This window comes from Montipora foliosa, chromosome 13, assembly GCF_036669935.1.
Source record: "Montipora foliosa isolate CH-2021 chromosome 13, ASM3666993v2, whole genome shotgun sequence".
Taxonomy (NCBI): Eukaryota; Metazoa; Cnidaria; class Anthozoa; order Scleractinia; family Acroporidae; genus Montipora; species Montipora foliosa.
This window is the reverse complement of record NC_090881.1, coordinates 41,894,700-41,907,199: the sequence shown is the minus strand read 5'-3', so window position 1 is coordinate 41,907,199 and position 12,500 is coordinate 41,894,700. Positions and strand designations below refer to the sequence as shown.

The 12,500-nt window shown below is 42.3% G+C and overlaps 2 protein-coding genes across 2 annotated transcripts in view; one reads left to right on the top strand and one right to left on the bottom strand.

Annotated features, from left to right (window-relative positions):
• Window positions 1-12,500, bottom strand: part of LOC137982393 (neurotrimin-like) — a 77,817-nt gene that overhangs the window by 45,797 nt on the left and 19,520 nt on the right. The gene's annotated exons all lie outside the window — the stretch shown is intronic.
• LOC137983501 (uncharacterized) lies at window positions 6,651-8,777 on the top strand. The gene has a single exon (XM_068830657.1). It carries the CDS (start codon window positions 6,651-6,653, stop codon window positions 8,775-8,777), a length of 2,127 nt encoding a protein of 708 aa, XP_068686758.1.

Sequence of the window (12,500 nt, the reverse complement as noted above, 5' to 3'; positions counted from 1 at the left end):
CAACTCTTTGCTTTCCTACACGTCAACAACCTTGCGCCACTTCAACAACCAACCAGCACCACATCTTTACCCATCTATACATAGTTAATTTAATTATTCAAGTTACGACTAAACCATGTTTTCTTTTACACGACTTCATTACAACACTAATAAAAATAGAAGTTCATTAACACTAAATGAGATAATACATACTGTAATACACTAAGGAATTATACAATAAGTAGTTTAATTTGGAAGGCGGCTCTGCATATTCTGCAACTATCGCTTGCTCTGGCCGGCCCCGATACTATCAAGTTTAAACAACATTTACTTCGCGATCGCTAGTGTCACTAGTGACGTGTTTCTTTTTAAAATTAGCCCCGTCTCACAAATACCTTCTTTGTTCATAAGTTCCCTGTGGGACGTTAAAGAACCCACACACTATTCGATTAGAGTAGAAGATGTAGTCCCCGGTGTTGTGGCTGTCCTGTTCTTTCTAGCAGAAGTGGCCAGCTTAGCAGTGATGTGTCTAAAAAGGCTTACGGTATATGAGGCCACCTAAGCAGGAAACTGCCATAAGCTAAAAAAGGGACTTTGCCGAGTGCTGGAACATGTAGATGTAGATACACTTTGCAACCGAAATTGGGATTTGTGATTAACTGCTACCCCTGTTTATCGTGATGTCACAATTCACAAACTCCCTTTGGAAATGTTCTGTTTACGTCATCCTAACCATCTCTTACTTGTGAGCGCAAAAAATAGAAAACGCCATCATTACCCACCGATTCCATGCGGTCCCTGATCAAGCAAATCGAGATTTTTTCTACCCTACTGATTGTATGTTTCAACTGTACATATTAATATAAGCACGAGCTACTGTACCAGAATGCCTCCTCGGGATTTCGCCTTCTGGGCGAAATCCCTGCGAGGGATATTTTCTGTATCCAAACATAGAATTATGAACAATCTTCTCTAAATGAACTGTCAATTTCAATTGTTGATGAAAAAGATGTTCAAAGTTCTTGGACATAGCTGGAAGAACTGTGACCGGTCGGAAATTCTCTTTCTCTAATTGTGAGTCCTTTTTATGATGTGGTACAATCTTTCCTCGTTTCCAGGAGTCAGGGACTACTCTCGAAGTGATGATAGTATTAATAAGATGACTAAGAAGCCGTGTAATTGATGGACGCCTTGAGTGCACGTGGTGGTATGTGGTCATGACCAGTTGCTTTGTTTGCTTTCATTCTCTGCAGAGCAGTCTTAACCTACTCATGATTAATTCCAGTTCCCTGGAATATTTGACAAGTGCGGTTGATTTGCAAAAGAAGTGTACTGTTGGATGTCCAGGATTTCTGTCACATTTTTAAAATAACTATTGAGAATCTCTGCAACTTGATTCTGATTTTTAATTATTTTGTTCTCTTTGAGCGTGATATATCCACTTGGTGCGCATCTTTTTGAATGCATCAGAGGACGAAGTGAGTTCCAGAATTCTTAAGGTTTCCCGGCGGCATTTATGCATAACTGATCAAAATGCTTAATCACGGACTTGCGTCGCATGGTTACGATGCGTTTACGCATGATCAGTTGGACTCCCAGTTGTCAGGCGTTCTTGACTTGTTATATTTACGCTTGAAAGCATTCCTTTGACTAATGGCGTTACGTATTTCTGGGGTGGTAAATTTGATGGGAGCATGATCATCCACTACATTTTTATGTAACTCTTCCCATTCCCAGTACGTGTCATCTATGTTATCAAATACGTAAAACGCATGAAATGGAACGAAATGCAGATCTTTGTTAAATTTCTCATCATTGAACTTTTCAAAACACCTTCCTTTTATAAGGCGGGCTTTCGGCTTCAATAACTTCTTATTAAAAATTGTGTACATTAGCGTATGATCACTCAATCCAATGTCAACAGTACCAGATTTCAGAGTAAGTGAGAGTAAATTGCTCAATATTACATCTAGGCAGGATTCTTTAGAAGAACCAACAATTTTCTTCCTAATCACAATTAAGATCTCCAATACAAATCACTTCAGGGCGATTAGAAATAGCTAGATCCAAGAGAGCACTCAATTCTTTCCTTAAAATCTCATTCTTTACGGATGGACCTTTGTATGCTGACAGAGGCGAGGAGTGTTCTTGACCTAGTTGAATATCAACAATAATTGCTTCAACTTCTCCACGATTGGTTTTCAGTTGATATGAAGGAATGGAATTACGAACATAGACTAAAATTCCTCCGCCGCCTTTCTTGCAATCTCGTCGGTTTCAATTATAGCATTGGACGGAAATATGAGAATTCGGAAATGTGCTATCGATTTTTTGTTTCCTGAATGCTTCATATATCAAATGACCCAATCCAGTCTCGGACATCTAAAAATTTTGAGGGAAGACTGTTGATATTAAGGTTGCCAACAATACAGCGCTTGCAATGTTCGCTAAGTCTAGGCCTTCATCGACATCCGCCGCGTTCAATAGTTCGAGTGTTGTTCGCACTCTAGCGAAATATTCAAGGTAACTTCGTTAAAGAAAGGCAAATTACGATGAAGGTGACCGTATTTGCCAAAAATTACAAAAGATAAAGCCAGAAACAGAAGTAAGATCGCAGAGCTATCAAAAGCACATCTGCGTGCCATCATATGCCATCTGGGCGGCTTATGCCATCTCTTGCGACTTAAAACGTCCTAGAGACGTTAAGTGTTCACGAGAATACAGCCTTATCTATGTTTTGAAGAACTCCCTTACTCTTACTTCCGACCAGCTCCTTCAGCTTTGCTTCTAAGTCTCAGCACCATTCCCCCAATACGTCCATTATAATATCACATTGTTTCACTTCATATCCATGGTACTTCTGCTTTGATTCCCAATGGAGCGGTCCGTATTTCGCGGTTTTCTCCTCCTTCCTTTTTTCACGGATTGTAACCCATGGGCAACACATTTTGGGCTCATCTGCTCCCTGTGCATGTATAAGCACTTAATGATCATTTCTGACGTAGTAAAGAGGATCACGTCAACTTCCACCCAACGACTGAAATAAACTAACAATACTGACACTAACGAGTGCTCCCCTGTTGTTAGCGGCCCAAGTAAGTCCAGCGACAGGTCTTGCCATGGTCTCTGAATGTCACAGATGAAGTTACAGTCTCCTAGGTGACAAGCCGATACCTAAAACACTCTCGACTCTTGCGTTCTGCATCCTTATCTACACCTGGCCACCACACTTTCGCTTACTACGTTGGACGACATGGCCAAAAAACTTCAGTTCGTTACGTACACATACATATGACTTTGGAGCTCCCTTCCAGTTTCCACTAACAAGGCGACCACGCATAACTTGCAGCTCCTAATCTTCGGTCGAGACTCTCTCAGTTTCGTGAATCTTTAAGGCTACAGGTGCAGACCCTAATGCAGCCATTCGAACATGCTCATCATCAGAACAGCATTTCCGTGATGCAGAGATCTTTGGCAAACGTGCAAGTGCATCGGCAATATTGTTCCAGGATGTGACACAATGTATCTTTTTGTTGTAATGTTGCAGTCTTGGTACTAAGCTCTTGATACGATCTGATGGCTTGGACCCCGTAGAGTAAGTCACATTCAGGGCCTCGTGATCTGTTACCAGATCGACTATATCTGAACCCCGTACAGGGATAAGTTGAAGCGTTCACACGCCCACACCAGCGCCAGGGCCTCTTTCTCCTCCGTGCTGTACCATCTTTCCACATGGCTGGAGCTGCTGCATAACAAACTGCTCGGCCTTCCCCATTCCTCTGTGGCATCAACACCGCCCCTAGGCCCACTGGACTGGCATCCGCTATTACTTAAGTGTGTGCTGGCCAGGTGCCGTTTCAGTTCTTGAAACGATGCTTCCTGCTCGATGCTCCATACAAATGAGACGCCCTGCCTTGAGATTGACCGCAGGGGTTCTGCCATGGTTGCAAAGCTGGGGAGTGGCCTGCGGATTAGGCTACGAGCTAATGTGAAAGTTACATTGTAATAGCAGTTACATGTAACTTTGACAAGACATTAAAGCGAGTAGATTTCTCAGCATGATATGACAGTATCATATTATGACCAAATGTGTTATAATATTGAACCTAAACTCCAATTTAACAGAGGAAAGTCCTTCATGCGTTGAAGCAATAATGAATAATGAATAGCCTACAAAAATTTAAAAAGAATAATGAATAATTCAAACAAAACACACAAAGAGCAATTAATAATCGAGATCCAATTATTCAGCTTCCACCTCGGAGTACGAAAGCCGCGAAAAACCATGATGTCATGCTCACCAAAGGTTTACGGTGTTTATGGTTGTGTGCGTCTCTGCTGCCTGGTTCTTACTGCTCACTGAGCGAGGAATGCCTGAGGAGATCTTGAACAATACCAGATTTCTTCCTTCAAAACGGCTTGCTTTGTCTTTCAAATTTCCCGGGCGCCGCCATATTGAATAATTGCGACGTGTCGTGGTTGCCCTATTGTTCCAGAACAAAGGCTTTTTGTGCCCCAACAATAGGTCCACCACCACACATCACAATTATGGCGGCACCCGGGAAATTTGAAAGCCAAAACAAGCGCTTTTGAAATTCTTTTTTTTTTGGATACAAACTGCTTTCATTGGAAAAAGTTTGAACAATTTTTATTGTTAACATTATGTTCTGTGGTTTAAGGTTATTTTGTTGTTTTAGCGGAGGTTCCCTTTAAGGATAAAGAGCAGGAAGAAATCTGATATTGCTCAAGTTCTCCATAGGCATTCCTCACGCTGCGAGCAATAAGAAGTGGTCAGCGGAAACGCGCACAAACATAAACACACTACTGAACCCTTGGTGAGCCTGAAGTCATAGAACTTCGCTGCTTTCGTACTGCATGACAATTTAAAGGCTTGCCAGCAATTTTGAGGCTAGGAATTTCAAAGTTAAGCATCCCGAAGTTTAAGAGTGCTTTAAACAGCATTCTCTACATCATGACAAGGCAGCCGGTACGAACTGAATTGCAAAAAGGTATTACCTGAATCCCTTTCTGAAATACAAAGGTGCAAGATATTTGTCAGCTAAATCCATTTGCAGGTGCAGGAAATTGGACAGGGTGTCGTGGTAAAGGAACCCTTTGAGGTGTCATCAAACATGAGAACTCAGCATGCATTCTCTCCACGTGAATGAGACTTTCAGGAACCACAGACTTCTGTGTGATTTCCCGTTGGCTCTGAAATGTTTCTCGAACTGATAGCTTTGTTAGTGGTACGTATGATTCACGTTACCTATTATAGATCCCTTCAGTGCCGTTAACTTTCCTGGACAGTTTAGTTATAAATTTTGCTGCCCAGTTACCCGAAGACAGTAATTTGCATGAATGAACGGCTTGCCAGAAGATGTGGTTTTTTGAAATTTAATAACTGCAAATCTGCTTGATATCTGACTGTCAAACCTAGCTAAATGTATTCTATAGGAGATATTCTAACGGCCTTGCGTGAAATCACCGTTATTTGAAAGAAAAATAATTGCGAACAAAAAGTACGAAAAATCAAAATTTTGTCTGAGGTACAGATTTGAAATTGATTGGCCTGCAGAAACTTGTGGAGTGCCCGCGGAGTTTTTAGCAACAAACGATTCACAAAGAGTGAAATATTCACATCCACTCTTACTTTGGATCCAAATTTGAATGCTAAGAAGGGAAACGTTGGTTAGAACATGATTTATTTTTAGCTTTTTAAAAAAAACCTCTCACCCCCTTGTAAATGACAAGGCTTAGGGGTCACTTGGGGGCTGGAGAGGAGGGTGAAAAACTGATACCATGTTTCTTCAGAAGAAGAATGAAAGTTTGCCATGATATAAGTAGATTTTTAACTGTTGATCTGACCTTTCAAGGAAATATTTTGCTAACAAAACTCCAATTTTTAAGATGCAAAATTTCCCTTAACATATTACCAGGCATAAATCCCCCCTCCTTCCACCCCCCCCCCCCCCCCCCGATTCTCAGCTCAGGTTTTCTTTAGAAATCAAACAAATACCACTGTGAGTAGTTTCATCCCAAGGACTAACTACACAAAGTATGAAGGAAGGTTTTGTTTGACCATTTCCATTTTTGCGCAAGCCTTAGCGACATTCGCTTTTAAGAGCATGTGTGGTGCCCGTTTTTAGGGGATCCGTAACCACAATTTTTATTACACCCTGAGAATTATAGACAAATTTCAATATGGCGTCTGTTACAGCGATAGAACTGATTAATTAGTACCGGAAACGCACAAAGCTTTGATTGACATTTTAAGAGAATTCATTTGAGTGACTAAGGCTTAAGTTTCAGATCAGTTAATAGCACGTGTTTGAAAGGATATGAGTTAGTCGCTAACCAGTTTCAGCAGTTTTAAACCGTCGAGTTGTTCAGTTTCAAGAGTTCGTAGTTTACGGAAACCCGCCACTGAAGTAAGTTTAGTTCAGTCTTTTATTTTGATTCTTTTCTGTTCATTTGCTCAGAGATCTCGCGTATTCAAATATTTCAGTAATTGTTATGTAATTTTGTTCATTTCAGATCGAATAATTATCATAGTGAATAAAACATTGATTATACGATACACGGTTTCTTCCGTAAACTTTCAAAACGTCGATACTCCAACTGTCCACTTCATTCGATTTCTACGCTAACCTGGAGGTCACGAGGAGTTCGACATGTCAGAAGCTCTTAAAGAGGCAAAGGTCACCCGCCGAAATGGAAAAGCAGCGCTAACCAGGGCTGGAAAATCCCTTCGACACACAATCGAAAGCAAACGTCCAGCTACCGAGGTAAGAGAGTCACTTGCTAAAGTTCAGGAGGCATACGAGAAGCTCACTCAGAAGCATGAAGAATTAACAAAATTGATTGAAGATGATGAAGAATTTGAGAAAGAGGAAATGTGGTTCGAAGAGTGTCAAGAAATGTTTGTGAGAGTCGAGGTTCAGGCAAAAGAGTACATTGATGAAACAGAAACAGTAAAGAAAATTTCAGTTAGTACGAAAGATGATATTTTAAACGATGTTGTTGAAACTTATCCTGGGTCATCGAGTCCACCACAAAACAACAGTGGAATCTTAGGAATGCAGTCGGGTGGAAACCAAAGTATTAACACTTCCGCTAGTAACACCTCAGTTGTGAATAATCAAGAAAATAATCAAAATACCGCTGGTGATTCGTGTGGCTTTAAAATGGAGAAACCAAAGATGCCTAAATTCTCCGGAGACGTTAGAGAGTATGCAATATTTAAGGCAGACTTTAAACACGCGATTGAATCGAAGTACAGCACGCGCGATGCCATCACTTTTCTGCGCACGTGTCTCCAAGGCAAACCGCTTGAGTTAATTAAGGGAATAGGGACAGATTACACCGCAGCATGGGAATATCTGGACTCAATTTATGGCGATCCTAGAGTTGTCTCTGACACCATCATGCAAGATGTAGTTAAGTTTAAGCCACTCCGAGAAGGCGAAGATGCTCGATTTTGCGACTTAGTCCACCTTGTAAAACGATGTTACAACTCGTTGAAAGAGATTGGAGTTCCAGGTGACATGGATAACAGTCATATGTTGTCATTAATTGAAAAGAAAATGTGTGCCGATGACAGAAAAGTCTGGTCGAGAGATCTAGAAAAGAACGGCAAGCCGGCGACTCTCCATCATCTGATGACGTGGATGACCACTGACATGAAGCCGCGCATGCGAGCCACCGCGCCCCTCAGGACAATTAGTACTCATCACGCAGTTTGTTACGCAACTAAAGGAAATGAAGAACGAAGCAAAGTATCAACCTTTAAATGTTGGCTGTGTAAAAGTTCAACTCACTGGCCGGATCAGTGCCTGAAATTTGCTGCGTTAATTCAAGATGAGCGTTTGAATGCCGCCAAGGAGAACCACGCCTGTTTTAGCTGCCTTAAAAGAGCGGGTAGGGAACATAGAATGTCCAACTGTAGCAGAAGAACACAATGTATAGAAACGGTGAACGGCAAGCAATGCAAATACTACCATCATCCTCTGCTGCACAGGAATGCAGACGTCAGAGTAAGCATCTCTTCAGTCCTGGATAGTCAAGATGCATTACTACCGATTATCTCAGCAGAAATAGGAGGGAAAGGATTATACAAGCGTGGCAATGTACTTCTCGACTCTGGAGCTCAACTAAGTCTGATTCGTATGGAGACAGCAGAGATTCTTAGACTAGACGGGAAGAACGTTTCAATTACCATAACCAAAATAGGCGGAGAAGAGGAGCAAATGAAGACAAAAGAGTTCAAGGTACAACTAACCTCTCTAGTTAACAGGAGAAGTTTCGTTGTGAAGGCAATGGGGATTCCCCGAATAAGCGATGACATTGTCGGAATTTCGAAGGAGGATGCTTCAAAAATGTCACTTCTGACGAAAGAGAAGATTTATCGAGGCTCTGGTCCAGTAGACCTACTTATTGGTATAGACCACGCCCAAATGTACATTGGCGAGACGAGACAATCAGAAAATCTGGTGACCAGGAATTCACCGCTTGGATGGGTGGTATTTGGGGCAACAACCAGCAAAAATCAAGAAACAAATAGAATATTTCTCGTCAACTACACTGTTCCTGTTGATCTGTCAGAATTTTGGTCCACAGAATCCATGGGAGTAGCAGTGAAACCCTGTGTCTGCTTAGCGGATAAGTTAACCCAGTCAGAACGAAAAGAAACAAGAATGATACAAAACTCCTGCAAGAAAGTGAGAAATCAATGGATGATTCCCTATCCGTGGAAAACGGATATCCCAAGTTTCTCCCCAATAACCGGTCACAAGCTATGAAAAAGTTAGAAGCAACAGAGCGCCGATTAATGAAGAACCAAGCGAACGCTAAAGCATATAACGAGCAGATGCAAGAGATGGAAGTAATGAAGTTTTCTAGAAAGTTAACAGACGCGGAATTGGCAGAATACACTGGTCCTGTGCATTACATCTCTCATCACGAGGTTTTGAGACCAGATAAAAAGAGAACGCCCATAAGAATTGTTTTCAATTCGTCCTCGGTATATCAAGGCCACCGACTGAACGACTATTGGTTAAAAGGACCGGACCTGTTAAACAGTATTTTGGGGGTCGTTCTGCGCTTTAGAGAAAATCAAGTAGCCATCAGTGGTGACATATCCAAGATGTACCACAGAATTCTGATACCAGAGGAAGACCAGCACGTACATCGATTCCCGTGGAGAAGTATGGAGATAGATCGAAAGCCTGACACCTACGTGAAGACCGTTTTGACGTTTGGTGACAAACCAGCGCCAGCTATGGCACAGATAGCCTTCAGAAAAACAGCAGCAGAAGGAGAAAATCACAGTCTGAGTGCAGCAAAGACACTGAAAAAAAACAGCTACATGGACGACATTCTGGACTCAGTGCAAACTGTGTCAGAAGCCCGGCAGCTGACGACGGAAATTGATGAGGTGTTAGCCAAAGGTGGTTTTAGCATTAAAGAATGGCAATCAAATAGAGATATAAAGGACACTGGCAATAAACAGAATGAAGACGTGAGCGTTCCTAATGGATCAGGAGAGGATAAGGTCTTAGGCTTTGTGTGGAACTCTACCGAAGATTCCTTTAAGTTCAAAGTGAAATCTGAAACCATAGACTTCCTAAACTCAAGCGAATGGACTAAGAGAAGTATCCTCAGTCAAATAGCAAGAATTTATGACCCTGTTGGCTTCGCAGCAGCTTTTCTGATACGAGGTAAGATTGGCTTTCAAGAGCTATGGCAGCAAGGATATGAGTGGGACCAAGACCTCCCTTCAGCAGTGAAAGAGAAGTGGCTCAGTCTTTTCAAGGAAATGAAAGAGCTTAATGAAGTTTCTTTTCCAAGAAGTTTATCCCCACCGGAACCCGCAGATTCCCAACCGACACTTTGTGTCTTTGCAGACGCATCTCAAGACGCATTTGGCGCATGTGCTTACATCAGATGGGCAGTAGAGAAGGGTGAATTTGACATCAGATTCATAGCAGCCAAGTCAAGAGTAGCTTCCCTCAAACAGATCACAATCCCGCGGCTTGAGCTACAAGTGGCTGTATTAGCTTCCAGATTACAAGCCACAATCAAGGAAGAGTCTCGTTTCCAATTCAAAGAAACCGTCATCTTTACCGACAGTGCCATCGTGTTAGCATGGGTTCGTGGCAAGATCAGGCGTTACAAACCGTTTGCCTCTAGCAGAATAGGAGAAATTCAAAGTCAAACCGACCCAGCACAGTGGAAGCATATTCCAAGCCGACACAACGTAGCAGATGATGTCTCGCGTGGTATAGTGGTTACGGAGTTGTCAGGGAGATGGCAGTCCGGACCAGATTTTTTACCCCTGCCTAAAGAACAGTGGCCCCAGCGCGAACCAGAGCCGAACCAAGAAGAAGTAGAGAAGGAATGTAGGAAGACGTTGAATGTAGGAGCTGTGGCATTCTCGCCAACTATAGTTGACAGCAATAGATTTTCCTGTTGGACGAAACTAGTTCGCGTGATGACATGGGTACTCAGGATGAAGAGAAAGTTTTTAGCCAAGATAAAGCAAACTAACGAGTCCCAAATGTGTCAAGGACCGCTATCTGCTCAAGAGTTAGAGGAAGGCAGAAAACATGTTATCAGATACGCACAGAGAGGCCTACAGAACCGCCTGGTGAACAACGAGTTCAAGATGCTAAGTCCCTTTGTAGACGATGAAGGCATTATCCGAGTTGGAGGACGCGTCGACAAGGCAATCGTATCCTATGAAACAAAGCACCCAGTATTGTTACCTCATGACCACATCGTATCACGTCTTATCATACAAGAAGCTCATCGGTACGGACATCCCGGGGTAGCGACAACAGTAGCTAAAACGAGAGCAAACTATTGGATAGTGCGCGGTCACGACCTTGCAAAAGCAGTCAAGTACAAGTGTGTTTTTTGCAGAGAAATGGAACCAAAGACAGAAACGCAGAACATGGCCGACCTACCTCAACACCGAACGGCACCAGACACCCCGCCATTTCACTATACGTCGTGCGATTATTTCGGTCCCTTCACGGTAAAAATTGGAAGAAACAAAACGGCGAAGTACTATGGAGTTATTTTCACATGCCTCAACACCAGAGCCGTCCATCTAGAAATAGCTACTGACTGTTCTACCATGGAATTCATTTAAACGCTTCGCAGACTTTTTTCCATCAGAGGTTACCCCGCTATGATGATAAGCGACAACGGAACGCAGATGGTAGGGGCTCAAAGGGAACTCCGCAAGATGATTGAAGGATGGGACATTGCAACACTTCGAGAATATTGTGCCGATAAAGGAATGCCGTGGAAGTTTACAACCCCAGGAGCACCACACCAGAATGGTTGCGCAGAGGCTCTTGTAAAAAGTTGCAAGACCGCTATAAAGAAAGCAATGGGAAATCACACCTTTACGCCTTTTGAATTGTATACGTGTCTTTTAGAAGTTGCTAGCCTAGTCAATCAACGTCCGATTGGTCGAGTTCCAAATGATCTAGACGATGGAGCTTATTTATGTCCGAACGATATGCTGTTAGGTAGAGCGTCTCGTCAAGTTCCGCAGGGCCCATTCAGTGAGACAAGGAACCCAAGGAAAAGAGTAGAGTTCATCCAGCAGATTGTGGACTCCTTCTGGAGAAGGTGGACAAGAGATGTGTTACTTTGTCATGGTACAAGATTCGAATGCATTGAGAGGAAAATGGATTACCGGACGGGTAATAGAAGTGTACCCAGGACAGGACGGAAAAGTCAGGAACGTGAAAGTAAAAACACCAACTGGCGAATATTCAAGACCTATCACGAAGATAGCAGTAGTGCAACCAGCCGAAGGCTTTGAGTAAGGTGAAGAACGCTTCCTTCATCGGGGCGGAGGAAATGTTACAGCGATAGAACTGATTAATTAGTACCGGAAACGCACAAAGCTTTGATTGGCATTTTAAGAGATTTCATTTGAGTGACTAGGGCTTAAGTTTCAGATCAGTTAATAGCACGTGTTTGAAAGGATATGAGTTAGTCGCTAATCAGTTTCAGTAGTTTAAGTCAACCAGTTTCAGCAGTTTTAAACCGTTGAGTTGTTCAGTTTCAAGAGTTCGTAGTTTACGGAAACCCGCCACAGAGGTAAGTTTAGTTCAGTCTTTTATTTTGATTCTTTTCTGTTCATTTGCTCAGAGATTTCGCGTATTCAAATATCTCAGTAATTGTTATGTAATTTTGTTCGTTTCAGATCGAATAATTATCATAGTGAATAAAACATTGATTATACGATACACGGTTTCATCCGTAAACTTTCAAGCCGTCGATACTCCAACTGTCCAGCGTCGATTACGTTAGTTGGATGGCGCAATGGAGGTGCTGACAGTACATACTGGGAAGGAAAGCATCCATTCATTTTAAGAAACCAAAAGAAAATACCTTGAAAGAAAGGTTGCATTGTTATAAAGGTAATTATCATGCACATAATAAATGAGTGGTTATCAAGCGGCGAGTCCATAGGGAAACAGTGGCATATCATCTGTGCCGTT